This window comes from Denticeps clupeoides, chromosome 15 (assembly GCF_900700375.1).
Source record: "Denticeps clupeoides chromosome 15, fDenClu1.1, whole genome shotgun sequence".
NCBI lineage: Eukaryota > Metazoa > Chordata > Actinopteri > Clupeiformes > Denticipitidae > Denticeps > Denticeps clupeoides.
In genome coordinates this window covers 17,895,421-17,911,539 of record NC_041721.1, presented here as the reverse complement: position 1 = coordinate 17,911,539, position 16,119 = coordinate 17,895,421, and the positions used below count along the sequence as shown (strand labels likewise).

Sequence of the window (16,119 nt, the reverse complement as noted above, 5' to 3'; positions counted from 1 at the left end):
TACCTCTATGTAAGTCGCTGTGAATATGGGCATCTGCCAAATGCCGGCAAGTGTAAAAGTAAGTAAACGGAGCATAAATGAGCCTTTAGGACTTCTCGGGGAAACACATCAGCATGGACTCCTCACAAGCAGGCATTCATCTTAAGTCGACGTGTTAATTTCATAGTCTCGTAGGAACTATCTGTTGTGTCCTTACATCATTAATAAAAATTAGAATGGGGGAGGGGGTTATAAAGGAAGACAGAGGAACACATGAGAGCAAAAACAGGTCTATTCCACAGGGCCACCATTTCCAAAAACAAGCAGAGGTTTCCACACTTCTCATTATCCTGACTAGACAGAGGAAATAAAGCCACACCTCAGAAAGGTGTGAAGAATTGTCACACGCACACAAAAGTGTCACTTACTTCCAGAACCCCGGGTACATATCCACGGCAAAAGTACAGCTATGTGCCAGGGATTGATAAGTGTAAGTTAGCAGTCAGGGCAACACCCCGGTGAAGCCTTCCCATGCTTCATTCTGACTAAAAGTCTCATTAATGGCCACATCATAAAGTTGAGAGGGAAAAAAGCCATTATGCTGTGTAGAACACTGAAGCAGTGATGGCCTATCGATCCGCAGCCTGTTGGAGTGCTCCCGCCAACTCCTCCATCCAATCTGCCGGCCGGCAGTGGCTGAGTGGGCTGCGGCACTCGAGCAAGCTGGCAGGCCAGCAATGTGATCAATAACAGCACACAGGCCGCGGGCCAGTTCTTATTTTTAAACCCCCCATTAAGCCCAGCTGAAAGCTTGCGGCAGCGGCCACGGCGGACTCACCTGTATGCGTTCGGTGGTGGTTGGCCAGAGCGCCCGGCAGAGGACCTTCTTCACCACGTCTGGCAGCAAACTGACCACGACGAGGAGGATTATGCTGAGCCAGGCAGGGCCACTGGAGAGCATCTGCATGAAGACATAGTACATCCTCTGGTAGTTCAGGAAGGGCCTGTCAGGGAGGAAATCCACAACATTAATATGATGGGGACTAGTAGACTAGTGGGGAAGACACTCGCCTATGAATCAGAGACCCAGGTTCAAACCCCACTTACTACCATAGTGACCCTGAGCAAGATACATAACTCTGAGTGTCTCCTTGGGGACTGTCCCTTGGAAGGGAATTTTTTTTAGATTACACATGTACAAGTACAGGGCAACGAAATGCAGTAAAGTTCATATAAGTTCAAAGATTGTGCAGCATTAGTGCATAGTTTATAGTGTAACTTGTGAATGGCCTCCGTGTTAGCGTAGTGATAGCACAATTCAATTTCTCACAGATACGACACTGGAATGATGCATTGTATTATACTAAACAACCAAATATGGATTGCCAGGTTTCCTATGGACACAAAACAAACATACCAAATTATTCCTCCCCACAAGAGAGAGAAAATGATGTAGAACAGCAACGATCCCCAAATGACAAAGTGGTTTATCCAAGTCCAATAATGTGTGTCAAGAGCAAGCTGAGTGAAAAAGAGGGACAGAGAAAGAATTGGCAAGTGAACTGTACGGTTATATAAAAGTAAATTGTAAATTGAGTTCCACAACAAGCTGCTGCTGCAGGTGCACAACAAACTCGAACAGGGCTACCTTGAGGGTGACAGTAAAGACCAGCACAGTGAAGACAAGTGTTCCAAAAGTCCAGTTTCCAAACATCTGCAAACAGAAACAGAACACAGGGCCATTAACACTGGGCACAACATTTCTAGAACCTTCCTGTTAACCTTCCAGAGCCTCCTGCACTTTTCATTAGTTGCCATTAATAGTGAAAAAACACTTCACGATAACTTAATCTTGTTACCCTGTGTAAAAACGTCTGTTCATGCCCCTTCTTTGGGCCATTTTAAATTAAGGATTACATTAAAATGGGCATAATGATAAATGAGAATTGAATATGTGTATGGTCTGCAGAGAAAAAGTCAGGAATAAATTAATTATGCATATGTGGATGTCTATAAATAAGATTACTGATTATCTGAATGGCCTAGTTAGATCACTGCGACAGCACAATACTGCATGTGACAATTTCCAGAACTTCCTTGTTTTGCTCAACAATTCACAATGATGGCCACCACAATATGATGTACTCAGGCGACAGAATAAAAACACAAAACGGCCATACTGTACCTTTACAACAATAAACACACACGCGCACACACATACAAGAAGAACAAAGACTAGAAACTGGAGACAAAAGGCTACAGCATGGAAATGCACAGAGTTTTCTCAGTGGTGCCGTTCATGGTGAAACAAAAATGGAGGAAGCAAATGTGCTGGTGTCCAGAATGGATACACTTACCTTCATGAAAGTGTTAAAGAACTGCAAGGGCAAATGACTAACCCTAATTATGACTGTTCTACACTATCCATAACACTTCTAACAACTGCTGTTGTCAGGTATTAACAGCAGTGACACTGATTTCATGAAATATTTGTTTCTGCATGCAGTCATTTACACTTGCAGTTGGAAAACGTCCCACAGTTCAAATGGAAAAATAATATATGAAAGGTAATGGTGTTATGGTGTTACGGTGATGTCATCTCATCACGGAGGTTTGCTGACGCACAATACGTACACACACACACACACACTCACACTCACACAACATGTAGTTCTATATTATCTGTACTAGAAAATGAGACGGGTGTGAGGGTTGGGACATGAGGGCCATGTGGTCTACCTACTAAACCACGCTGTGCTCGGACCTAAAAACAAAACAGACGATGCGTGTGACGGGCAAGTTACTGTTGGGTACCCAGAGTATGGAATGGCTGGTGGTTACGCAATGAAGGGGTTGGTGATGGATGTTGGAGGGGGGAGGACCAGTTAAAAAACCTAGAAACTCAAAAAACAGGGTGACAGATAGATAGGGACAGGCTTACCATCTGTGTGTTGGTGGTCATTAGCTGAGGAAAGGAAGAGACGCCAAATAGAAAAACAAAAACAAAAACAGAGGTAAGAGGAGAGGAAGCAGTAGAGCAGGAAGAAGAAAAGAGAGAAAGAAAGAGAAATCATAAGAAAGGGAAGTGGGGTAAAAGGCAAAACATATAAAGAAATAAATTAGGATGTTATAAACAGAAAACCCAAACCAAACCAGGCATAAAAGGCAATCAAAGAAGGTTAATAAAAAATATATATTCAAAAGGCACAGAAAAAGATGGCTGCAAACCAAACATGCTTGTGTCTTAGATATGAATGGAGAAGTCCCTGCTCATGGTCTTTAATGCACACAAGGAAACACACAAGGTCACCCTAATTTAACATTAATAAATGGTTAAGGGCACAATTTAACCAGTTCCTTTTCATTCACCCTTTAATTCTCTATCACACACACACACACACACACACACACACACACACTTTTCCATTGGTCACATCAAAGTCACACACCCAGGCCAGACATAAGCTCTGTCTTTTTTATTTAAATGTACATGAGCAGACTTTAGCACCAGATGGAGGTTGAAAGTAATAAGGGAAAAAAACGTAATCAGAAACATCTAAATCAGAACCACGCTCTTGGTCGGCATAAAAGCATTGTACCTGTCCGTTGCTGGTGAAGGTGGTGTTATCAAAGAGGAAGAAAGCACCAAAGAAGAAGACGACAGCATCAAAGACGCCTAGGAACGTCCAATAAATGAAGATTGGCCAACGAAGGAGGGAGTTCTTGGCAATGTCTCTGTTGGCAAAGCAGATGAAACAGGAGAATTTGACGTAGCGAACATGTTACAAAATCACACAATAAGAACACCTAAAGTTCCCACAGACAACAAACCAAAACCAAACCCCTTAAACTCACTCACTAAATCTAACACTAAATCTAGCACAAAGTGCAAACCACGAAAAATGGCACCAATCCATAGAGTAGAACTTGCTGGGACCATCAAAATGGTTTGCACTGTCTGTATTCTAACAATACAACACAATTCCAGTCAGGTTTGTTACACCTACATCATTGTAGGGACTGCTGTTAAACAACTATTTCAAAAAGTGCTTTCATGGTGCGAGAAGTTTATAAACCAACGTAAAACATTTACAGCATTTATCAGACGCCCTTATCCAGAACGACTTACAATCAGTAAGTTGCTCCCCCCCTGGAGCAACTTAGGGTTAAGTGTCTTGCTCAGGGACACAATGGTAGTAAGTGGGGTTTGAACCTGGGTCTTCTGGTTCATAGGTGAGTGTGTTACCCACTAGGCTACTACCATCCTGGGCAAAACCTTCCCCAACACTGAAAATGTCTGGGTGGTTTCAATATTCACTGAATTAACCAACAATCGAACAATATAAAAAAACATTGAGGCTGATCTAATGTTAACGCCCAGTGGTCTCTCACCAGCGCAAGGCAATAGTCTTTTTGAATTATGGAAAAGCAAAAACATAGTATCAGTGCAAGTAATCTGCACTTTAGACCTTGCCCCTGATGGAAATAGGGTGGTAGTAGCCTAGTGGGTAACACATTTGCCTATGATCCAGAAGATCCAGGTTCGAATCCCACTTACTACCATTGTGTCCCTGAGCAATAACCCTAAGTGTCTCCAGGGGGGACTGTCCCTGTAACTACTCATTGTAAGTCGCTCTGGATAAGGGCGTCTGATAAATGCTGTAAATGTAAATTAAATAAAATTACAATGTCTCACAAGATCTATGTAGAAACCCCTGTTTCATACAGAAATGATGTTTTCAGGACAGTGACCACAGAGGTTTATGCAGTTGCGCCGCATGTCTCTGGAGGAGTAAGAAAGTGCTCTCTGAATGATTATGAGTCTCAGGAAAAAGCCCTGCTTACATCATTAAGGGTCTGCTCACTGTGAAACAGACAATTCCCAGCACAAATTAATGAGTTTTTCCAGACAAAACAAATGATTTGCAAACGGGCTGTAGACACAACATTCTCATTACTTGGATGTGACCTTATTTTCACCAGAGCGATGTGGGGTCTTCAAAATGAGTTTCAGTTCACCATCTGTGTACTGTTGGGATTGGCTAGCCAGACATCATGGGGTGCTGGGCAAGGGAGGTGTCTGTCCAACAATACCTTCTCCAAAAAGGAGGTCAGAGACTTATTAATAGCTTGGTATTTGGACAGGGATTTATATCCAGCTTGCGGATGGAAGGTTGGGGTGGGGGTGCAGTCCAAAATAAACAGCCGCATGAAACCAAAGATCCATCACTTCTTCCCTCTCCATAAACCAAAAAAAAAAAAAAAAAAAAAAGAGAGGCCCCGGACCACTCCTCTCACCTGTAAAGGGACGGGTCTCTCTTGAGAATGTCCATGTTGATGTGTTGCTCCATCAGGCTGTAGAGCAGGATGGGCAGGGAGGTGAAACTGATGTTGTAGAGGGTGAGATATGCTGTGTCATACAGCGGCTGAAAGGGACAAAGAGAGATAAACAGAGACCTTTCTTCATAACTGATTAACTGAGCCAGCAGGGATGTACCCGCATGCCTATGTGGGTGACTTTTAGACACCTGCTGAGCCTGGACAGTGCTGGCAACCCCCCCGTTCACATCACTAACTTAAAGATGTTAACAGTATGGGTACAGTAGGCGTGGGACCCAAAAGAAAATCAATACAACAGTATGTTGTGATACCTCCTTAGTAATGGCCCGCTGGATACCAGTATTGAAATATTGCGTTTTTTATTGCAGAAAAACAAAGAAAGTCACTAAAGCCTATTTTAACACTTGATAAATTGGTGATTTATGAAAAAATTGGGAAATATATGATAACATTGGGTGTTTATTTTTCTTCAATTACAGTATTAGTTTCCTGTAATATATGAATGCCGTAACAAAATAAACATGTCTATTTAAAAAATAATGGTCATAACCAGTCCCATATTTTTGCCCTTTTTAGCTTGGTGAAAATGCCCCTTACCTGCTGTGAGAAGCCACAGAAGAACTGGTACAGAAACTGGGGGAAGATGAAGCAGACGTTCTGAAAGAGGAAAAGGGAATATTAAAAAAATGGGTTGAAAAAGCACTGATTTAGCTGTTTACTTATCGAAGTGCTGCACCTTCTCTCCTGGGAAAGGAGGACACTATAATTAGCACCGCGAGCGCTCGTACGGGACAATAATAGCTTTGCTCTCGTGCCCCAGGAGAACTGCGTTGAAGAAAGCAGGCAGATGCAACACTGCCAATGATTTACGATCCGTGAATAGGCTCCTCTGGTGCAACGTGCTCTTGGTGAGGGCACGCTGTTCTCTTTCTGTGCTTGCAGTGGAAACACACTCACCTTGTAGAAAAAGTACTGCACCAGCTCCGAGATTCTGATGTAGTAGTAATGGCCGTGAACGAGTAGCATCTTTTTAAGATGCTTGAACTTTGGGATGGCGTAGTCGCTATTCCGTGCTGCCTGTCGGCCCTCTTTACCCATAATGCCTGCAGCAAAAAAAAAAAAAAAAAGATTCATGCAGATCTGTTCAGGGTCTTTTATATCTACTTCGCACAACTTCACAGAGACCACATTTTGCTTAAATTGGGTTTATCTAGCCAATGCTGGTGTCATATTCAGGGTTAGACTTACCAATGCCCACATGTGCCTCCAGGATCATGCTCACATCATTGGCCCCATCCCCAATGGCTAACGTGATGGGGTGCTCTTTTGATGCCTTGATTAGCTTTACAATCTGGAAAGGCAGAAAGAATCAATGTCATACACATAGCATGAGTATGCATGAAAAAGAGAGTGAAAAAGTCCAAATCAATGCCTTCAAGTTTATTGTAATCTCCTTTCATGTATTTATTGTGTACATAGCATATATTATCTGATTATAAGATAGAAGAGACCACCCCTACAAAGTCATGGGTAGAAAAAAAATCGCTATTAAGTCACTAACTCAATCCCTTTAAGCAATCTAATGGCAAGTTATCAAGCTTCCAGCTCAGGAAGTGTTGTCAGACCTGTGCTTTTTGAAGTGGGGCCATGCGACAGCAGAGCACGGCGCTGCAGTTCCTGCAAATCTCCAAGAAGATCTCTTTATAATTGCCCCCACTGCCCTCCTGAGATGGCTTCAGGACCGCCGACAGGGTCGCCCCGTCAATGATCAGCCCATAATCGTGGTATTCATTTGACAGGCTGCAATAAAACATGCAAATAAAAAAACAGATATTTTCTCTGAGAATACAGTCTGTGCATATAATCAATACTAGTACCAGTACTATAACCAGTACTAGTACATATTCTATGTAAACAGACATTATATACTGATATTTTTAAAACTCACATCAACTGGTTTTTATTTGTATATAGAACTTTTTATATTATACAGTCGACATATTCTCTATGCTATTTATTTTTTGCTGCTGTTATCTTGTACTGTCATCTTTCTGCCATGAAAATGTAAATTAGTCCCACTTGTGAAATCATCTTATCTTATCTTAGAATCATCTTATCTTATGTATGTATGTATGTATGTATGTATGTGTGTGTGTGTGTGTGTGTGTGTGTGTGTGTGTGTGTGTGTGTGTGTGTGTGTGTGTGTATATGCATACCCAGACAGAGTTTCTCGTGTCATGCTTCCATGCTGTCTCAGGACAGTTCTGCTGAGGTCAAACAGGACATCGTGGAGGTTCTGCTCTTCCGTGCGTTTCGTGGTCAACTCCAGGATCTGCGTGTTCCTCCGGAACAGCTTGCTGGCATAACAGGTTGCTGCAGCCGTTTCCATCTTATCCCCCGTGAGCACCCATACCTTCATCCCCGCCTTGTGCAGTGACTCGATGGTGTCAGCTGCCTTGTCCTGAAGTCTGTGGATGAGGTCAAAGGTCAGTTATTTTTAACCTTTAGATAAAGTGATTAAGAAAATACCTCAAAATAGTTTTATTATTATTACTGTCTTGATTGACTCTAATGGTTAATATATGACACATGACAATATGCACTGTAAACAGGGCCAAATCCAATTATATTGTTTCTGGATCAAACAGAAAGTGAAAAAATATCAGATTAGTACTGCATGTCTTTGGTCAGCCCTGCAGGAAGATCGCGACTTCAAATATCACCAGGACATTGGATGTACAACCACTGCTGCAGCTTGTCTGCACCCGGTCTAATGATCCTCGTATGTGTGAAGCAGTGTATGCTGCGGCGTGATTCATCACCACACTTGAGTCGCACAGAGCTGGTGGGTTTAAGTGTGCCGGAGCATCACGGTGACATCAGCTTTATAATTGGACTAATTCATATCCAGCAAATGCCCAAATGTCTCCTACAGCAAAGAGTCTACGGTCTGGGTGGTGGATGGAGGTGCACTCAATCCCCCCATGCCTCCACCTCTGAACAAAGATGAATCAGACTCATGAGGAAACCACAAATAATGAGTTCTGGGATGTGTTTAGCTGAATGCTTCAGAAACATGAAAGGGGCTACCGAATATCTGGGACCATCGGTTCAAATCCCACCTGTGCCTCTCGTGAATGGACTCTTCTGAAGAAGCATTTGCTCATTCATATCAATGTTAGGTCTTGAATAGCTGTACATATTTGTAAACTGGGGCCAGTTAAAAACTCATTCATGTGTGCATTTATCCCTGCATCATGAATGGGGCCTGGGGAGCAGTGTGTGGGGACGGCGGTTCAGGATTTGATTCCAATTACGGCTCCTCTTCCTTACCCACTAGGCCACCACTCTGTCTGAATTGCTGATATATATAACTCTTCAAGAGCTCTTGTGGTGCTATTATGAAAAATATGAAAATTGTCTTTTGAATGAAAGAAAAAAAACATACCTGTCCTCCACCGCTGTGGCACCTAGTAGGATGAAGTCCCTCTCGATACTGTCGTAGGCCTCAGCCAGCTTCTTCTCGCGGTCCTGCAGGGCAAGTTTCGCGCTGCTCAGCTGATGACAGACCTCCTCATACTCAGCCGGACTCAGCTTCTTGTAGGCCACGCACAGTGTCCGCAAGCCCTCCTGAACCGAGGAGCAAGAGAGTCGATGGCCATATCAAACTCATTTCCAACCTATCTTTTCATTTAAAGAGGTCAGGCTGTTACTTTTTAAAAAGAGGCCAGAACAGTCCTCGAGCATGATGACATTTGACCCCTGGCTACTTCCTGCCAACGTAATCAATGTAATCACGTAACTTATGAAAACCCTGAAAAGCTAAACTTAAATGAAAGTGTATCTTCCTCCAAGTTCGTGCAAGTCGCACGTGACGGCAAAGATACGTCAGCAAAGATACTACAGACCTGTGCTAGTTTTTAAACGTTAGCTGTAAATGTAGAACAGCGTTTCTGGCGCAGTCTTATGGAAACTTCGTACATCGGTATACATTCATGTCTCAATCAGATTTCAATGATATTTCCAGAACTTTATATGTTTATTTCTTGTTCCAAAACTTTTCAAGGCCTGGAAAATCAACGTTCCAGGTTTTCAATGACCGAAGGAACCCTGTTTATACTTAGCAAAGTTATAACTGAATTAAAGAACTACTATTAATGGTTTCATATAATGGTTCCAGGGAAGTGGGGTAAAAAAAACTGCCATGACAGGACCAGTGTAGATATTTTTCTCTCATTAACATCCTGCTGGTCAATCCTGTAGGTGTCTGTTGTGGCTTGACAATTTTCCTCACAGGAACAAACACCTGCCAACTCTGTTTCATGTCACCATTGCCTAGGAGACGCGTTCTCTAAGGCAGCAAAAGACATGGGTCAGCCATGGCAACTGCAGAAGAGTCAGAATTCCAGTCACCCTTGGCAACCAGCCTGCCCTAGATCTGTCAACATGTAGCGACTGGGTCAGTCGGCCTGTATTAGAACTGAGACCAGGGGCATGGGAGCAGCTGGACCTGTAAAGAGCATTCTGTTCAGGGTCAGCCACAGGCCTTATCACCCAGTAGCCAGACATAACACACGACTTGATACAGTCATGCATATGCCAGAAATGTAGAAGTAGTCAAAACATAATCCATTCCAATAGCTAACATGCAGCTGAAGGTCAATCTTAGATGATAAGATATTGAGATGATAGTGTCAGTATCAATGATAAATTACATTTTAAAAATCAGCAGTAACAAAAAGACACACATAGTGAAAAATGTTATTTATGAAGTGAAAGTGATTGTTTTAGAAAGACATGTGTCCTCTGGACCATTTCCTGAGCAGTGGGCAGGGGAGTAGTGTGTGGGGACAATACTTTGCTCTAGGGGACCTCAGTGGCACCTTGGTCCTTCGGGATTTGAACCCGAATTATTAAAAATGCCCATGTTCACATTTGCCGCGAGCACACGTAAAGAGTTGGGAGTTCTGAGAAGTGGCACAATGTGTACATACCACAGCATTGTGCTCCACACGCGCTCGCACTTGCTCCACCTTGCCAGAGATGACTCGGGGGAAGACGGCGGAGTCTGCACCTTTGCAGAACAGGTAGTACTCCCCTAAGGGAAAGACAAAATGCGTGACACACAGAGGTCACGCCGGAGCCAGCCATCATTACCGGCTCATTAGCATCAGCCCAGTGCCAGGAACATCTGAAATGTGTATCACTGCAGTCATTAGTATGCCATCTGCTTGCTAACCTACTTGCAGAAATATGTTTGTGTGCCCCCCCCCCCGACATCCACTCCCATGCTCACCTACACACACCCTCTCGCTCTTTCTCAGTCTCACACCCAAACAAGTTACTAATGACGATATTTCCTTTCGTCCAGATGTTGCTAAACTCACACCTGTGACTCCATAAAGAAAGTGGGTATAATTGTGGATCTACAGAGTGTAATAGATCTGTAATATCAAACAAATGGAAATTAGTGTTCTAATTCTCCACTAACGGTATGAAGAACGATGTAACAGTACATAAGAGTGCAAAGTTGTCCAGATGTTCCATTGCTATGCTTGCGTTAGGGGTGTGGCTTTGTTACCAACCTGTGCTGGACTTCACAATAACGCTCATTCTCCTCCTCACAGAGTCAAAGTTCAGCACCTCCAGCAGCTCGAACCTGGCGAGTCACACAGGATGACAAATTTGTTTATAAGGGCAGTACCTCAGTCTATAGCCACAGGTAACTCCGCCCACAATGTCTGATTCATACACACCATAAACAGCAGGCGGTGGACAGAGCCCGCCAAAACACACACACACCGACACAAGTCAACCCTGCCTACAGCACTCCCTCAACACCAGATCTGGACCAGACAGATGTCTACATGTCCGCCCTTGTCTGAGTTGTGCTGGTATGTTTATGACAGTGAACAGTAATGGATAATTGATTAAGAGCATCAAATGCATTAACAGGCATAACAATAACTTCCTATCACTTGGAAATGATTTCTGAGCGCACCAATTGCCTCACCTCTCAATCTCATCGTCCCGGTTCTGGATCTCCATGTGACTGTCTTTTAACCTCAGGTAGGTGAAACCCAGCCTGCAACAAGATGACAAGAAATCCTAAATGGGAGTGACCTTGTCATTAGTGCACAGACTAAATAAGAGTGCCCAGAAATGCGAATAGGCAAAAAGCTGGCCAAAGAACACACTATGAAGACTGGCTACTCACAATTATAGTGAGACAGGGACAGCGATAAGTGGAGGAGGAGCTATTTCTGGAACCGCTTCTATCTAGCCTCATTAATTTGTGCATAATGCTTAAAATGTTGCATTATTAATGTCTTCATCAAAGTAAGGTCTGCCATTATGATGAGTACTACATTAAACTGTGATTGTGATTAAGTGCGTCTGAGGTTCACCTTTTCATGCCCTCCACCAGAGCCACCTCGTCTGGGGAGGAAGATATGTAGACAGAGGTGGCCTTGCCCTGGTGGATGCCACGTTTGATGCCGTCCACCGTCTCCTCCTCTTTCACCTGAACTGTGTGGCACAAACATAGTGCCCGGAAAAACAGCTCCTCGTGTTCCTGCAGAGGCAAAGAAAGCGCAGGATCAGACACAAGAGCCACACAAGGTGACATGTGCTATAGAATCATTGTTGTTAGTCATCATGAACTTTAGCTGAAAAGAAGAGGAATAAGGAACAAACCCCAAACCACCCCTGTGTGATTGATTTCAGCCACATGATTTCAGAACTCCTTTCGTTGGTATTGTGTTGTTGAGTATTATGTGTTTGCTTCAAAGTTGGCACTACAAACTATCAGGGAAAATCCAAATTCCTGGACAATTTACCTTAAAATAAAAAACATGCAAACCCAACCTTACTACTGGATAGGGAGGCTTTTTTTCCATAAATCAAAAAATATGTGTTGAATGGTGGTGGTAGTTTAGTGGGCAAGACACTTGTCTGCGAACCAGAAGACCAGAAAGTCACAGGTTTTAAACCCCACTTACTACCATTGTGTCCCTTAACCCTGAGTGCCTCCAGGGGGACTGTCCCCGTAACTACTGATTGTAAGGCACTCTACATTACGTAAAAGCGTCTGCTTTTTTGACTTATATTACATTTTAGCAGACGCTTAATGTAATGTAGAGTGCCTTACAATCAGTAGTTATGGGGACAGTCCCCCTGGAGAACTGGGTTTAGTTTCTCTTCTTTTCTCTTTCTGCTTCAAGGGGAGCTCGTGTTGGACTCGACCATTCTAGCAGTCCACTTCACAACCTGCACTCTACTCTTCCCATCAAACTGCTTTCTCACATCCTGAGGAATCGTCATTCTCAACTTTGTAAATTACCATACTTCACCAATTTTTGTTTTAAGCACAGTTGTCAGAATCCGGTATGAAAAGGGCTACTCTGGATCCGGGGTTTGGACCGGAGTTTCGTGTTTGTCCTGTGTTATCTTGATTCCTGAGTGTTTTCACCTGCGTCTGCCTGTATGAAGCTGCCCCGTTCACCGTCAAGTGGTTGTTTGGTGATGTTTTTTGTGTTAAATCCCCTGTCTCGTGACGTCGTGAGTAAATGACCTTCTCCCATGCCATGTCTGACCACCGTGACAACAGTAGCCACAGACACATGGCAACACATTCACAAACAAACCTGTTTTTGGAAAATCTGGAGCATGGAAGAGAAGGTGTACACAAAAACACAGCAGAGTCACACCTCGGTCCCAAAACGTCATTCTGGACGACAGTAACAGTAACAGTGACTGTAACACCTGCTTCTGCACAGCTGCTCTGCTAGCATCCAACAGCAACCCACACACACTTAAAGGGCTGTCTGTCCTATATCACTTTATATCTCGGTGGCCAGAAGACATTCCAGGCCGCCTAAGTAACCATTTCAATTAGCCAACGCAATCCTACACCCCACAAACTGAGATCAAGTTGATATTTTGACCCACTTCAGGTCATGTCTTTCTGCATCTCATGCACACACTAATCAGGAAATGGAGCTGAAAATACTGGATTTGTCCACAGCTTCTCTACTTCAATAATGTCTTGATGTATTATTGAAGATTTGAATTCCAATTCAGAATGCTTACAACCTGCCACATTCATTACAAGCCGTTTGGAGAGAAAACTTCCTAGTTGGAGGGCATCCAGGATCAGAACTGGAAAAAACAGTGGAAGTCCTTTTGTATCATACCCTTCCTCCTGGGCCAGGCGATGAATCAATCATGTCCATACTTGCTGCCCCTGGCATGATCTGCCCGTTGCAAATGGCATGGGGAACGTACACGTGCCCATCGACGCAGCACTCGATAAACTCCATGTTGTTTTCAGTCAAGGTTCCCGTCTTGTCCGTGAAAACATATTCAACCTAGAGAAGATCACACCAATTTAAACAAGATTCCAGTTTCAGACACTTTACTTGTTACTTTTATTTGAAGAAAAGGTGTTAAAAACCATTTGACTGGCGGGAGATTGGCTTGGTTTTGCATACCTGTCCAAGTTCCTCATTGAGGTCAGACGTGTTGACCAGTGCACCTTCCCCAAGCTCCTCATCAAACATCTCATCATCCCACGTGATGAAATACGAGCCCAGAAACTTCTGCATTTCCACAGTCACATACATGGAAACAGGGATGATGTAGTTGAAGAGGACCATGAAGGCCAGGAAGTCTGTGAATGCTCTAATAAGCTGCAAAAAGGAGCATAATCAAAAACAGATGCCAATCAGAACTAAGCTAAGTCCAGGTGCATTGTGGGTGGAGGTATGTACTCACAATGTGCCTTTGCCTTTCAGTCTCTGTTTTCTCGTTGTACCATGGCTCATCCCGATTAGGGTCAGCCTGCCACACGTACTTCAGAACTGTGTTAATGAGAGCTTTGCTGATCAGGATGCAGAGGTAAACAATCAAGTAGGCATTCATTGACCTGTAGGGGGCAGAAGAGAAAGCTCTGATCAGCGGTGGTAACCATGACAGGTATAAAGCCATAAAAACCTACCATCTCTGCATGTCTAACACATGGGCTGAATTTGTGATAATGGTAAACAAGAAACATAGGGCCAACAGTGGAAGCCACCAGCCATTGTTGCTAACTCTAAACATGACATAATAAGTAGATGATTTATACAGATTTTATTAAATGCTCCCTACCTCATTTTGCCCCTAAGATCCTCCTCAATTCAAAGCTCTTATCTAGAGCTTTGTCTAACTCTAGATAAGAACTGTATAGACAGAAAAGTAAAGTCTTTTAAGTAAACATTTGCAGTGAAACAGAGTATGTCTTATATATATTTATATATATAAGACTAATACTTCTATTTCAGACTAATTTTTTAAGTGTCAAGACAAAATATTTTTGACTTGTCTGGATAGACCTGCCTCTGTGTTTCTGTTGTAAATTCTGAAACACCGCTGACGAGCATTAAGGAAGGCCCATTCACATAGACCCAACGCAGACATTATTGACTGTCTACAGGGAGTTACAAATAGAGAAACTGGATCCATTGCATGCCAATCAATGGCAACAAGAGTCGTCACCTCAGCAAAACAAGCCTGGTACATGCATTTACAAAGCAGAAAAAAAGAAAACCAACGGCCACTGCAGAATAGTTCAACGAGGCTGGGTTTTTAAGAGGCTTCTTACTTTTCAACTGCAGAACGCTTCTGGGACTTGGACTGGTAGTTCAGTGCCATTTTGGTCTCCATGCCCGTGTAGATGGCCACAGCTGTGGGAAGAAATCATGATGTTTTATGATTGGGCACCATTTTCAATGCACAAAGCATGGAGCTGGTATAAGGTCAAAGGCTTAGAATTTACAGGATTTAAAGAAACATACTATTTAATGACAGTTGTGCATGTGACATGTGCTTTCAGAATGAGAAAGTAGGATCCAGCGGAGCCCTCAATCATCAGGCTCTCTTATTTTAAACTCAGTTTATAAAAAAATCATTAAAGATCAAAAAAATGAATGTAAATACTGCTGGCCTTACACTAGCGGACCATCCCTATGCTTAGCTCCAGTTCATAAATAGTGTCCACTGTCATTATTAAATCACATGATGCTATTAATTTAATATAAAAAAAGAGAAAATTGCATCCCAGGACAAAAGCTATATTGTTCACGGGTTTTCTTGATTCTTCATATTCCCACCCCCCTCTTTTCCCATAGACATTTTCAAGAATTTTGCCTGAAAAACTGAAAAAGATAAAAAAAAAATTAGACAAGGGAACTGAAAAGGCAAAGGAGCAGGAGGGATGCCCCCCGCTGTGCCTAATGGAGCCCTCCACTCTCATCCCAGCAGCCTTTTCTCATGCCACACTGCACCACCCACCACAGAAATCCACACAGACATCAGGCCCCTCTATGGATGACAGCAATTAACACCCCCACTACTGTCACATGGACCCCACCACCGGCTTTAATTACAGTGTGACGGTTGGGGGGGGTGTTGTGCACGCTGGGTTTTAACAAGATCGAATCCTGCCTACGGCTCCCTCCTATTACAATCCTTCAGCCGCTTCCCTGTCCCCTCCTCTCCCGACCGAGCTGTGACATAATGCAGCATACAGACAGAAGGGGGCTTTTGTGTTTTGGAGTGCTCATTACCGTATATGCATTCCGTGTTCTTTAGCGTAGCCCCCCGGAGAAGCAGGTTTTCGGATCCCAGAGGTCTGATGAGTGTAAAAATATCATAATTACTGTGACTTTCATTACAGTATGCTGCCGTAATAAGTGTGCAGTTGCCAGAAGGCAATATTTCAAAGCAAATTCTGAACAATGCTGAATTCAATAATAAAAT

General features: G+C 43.2%; 1 protein-coding gene across 11 annotated transcripts in view; it reads right to left on the bottom strand.

Moving 5' to 3' along the window:
• The window catches only part of atp11a (ATPase phospholipid transporting 11A), a 49,809-nt gene that overhangs the window by 6,235 nt on the left and 27,455 nt on the right, over nt 1-16,119 (bottom strand). For 8 of the 11 annotated variants that reach the window (XR_003742511.1, XR_003742512.1, XM_028954142.1 and 5 more), the window contains exons 9-29: nt 15,927-15,991; nt 14,963-15,044; nt 14,095-14,245; nt 13,812-14,009; nt 13,515-13,688; nt 11,727-11,893; nt 11,333-11,404; nt 10,905-10,978; nt 10,314-10,417; nt 8,768-8,949; nt 7,536-7,787; nt 6,945-7,119; nt 6,568-6,670; nt 6,277-6,422; nt 5,917-5,976; nt 5,278-5,405; nt 3,579-3,714; nt 2,921-2,944; nt 1,628-1,693; nt 1,397-1,500; nt 818-983 (exon numbers count right to left, since the gene is read on the bottom strand). Coding sequence is in view for 8 of the 11 variants with exons in the window: in XM_028954142.1 (XP_028809975.1) it covers nt 818-983; nt 1,397-1,500; nt 1,628-1,693; nt 2,921-2,944; nt 3,579-3,714; nt 5,278-5,405; nt 5,917-5,976; nt 6,277-6,422; nt 6,568-6,670; nt 6,945-7,119; nt 7,536-7,787; nt 8,768-8,949; nt 10,314-10,417; nt 10,905-10,978; nt 11,333-11,404; nt 11,727-11,893; nt 13,515-13,688; nt 13,812-14,009; nt 14,095-14,245; nt 14,963-15,044; nt 15,927-15,991 (2,629 nt within the window). In the remaining 3 variants the exon portion in view is untranslated. Of the gene's footprint in view, nt 1-817; nt 984-1,396; nt 1,501-1,627; nt 2,744-2,920; nt 2,945-3,578; nt 3,715-5,277; nt 5,406-5,916; nt 5,977-6,276; nt 6,423-6,567; nt 6,671-6,944; nt 7,120-7,535; nt 7,788-8,767; nt 8,950-10,313; nt 10,418-10,904; nt 10,979-11,332; nt 11,405-11,726; nt 11,894-13,514; nt 13,689-13,811; nt 14,010-14,094; nt 14,246-14,962; nt 15,045-15,926; nt 15,992-16,119 lie in introns of those variants that run through there. The other 3 variants (XM_028954144.1, XM_028954138.1, XR_003742513.1) reach the window with 2 other exon arrangements.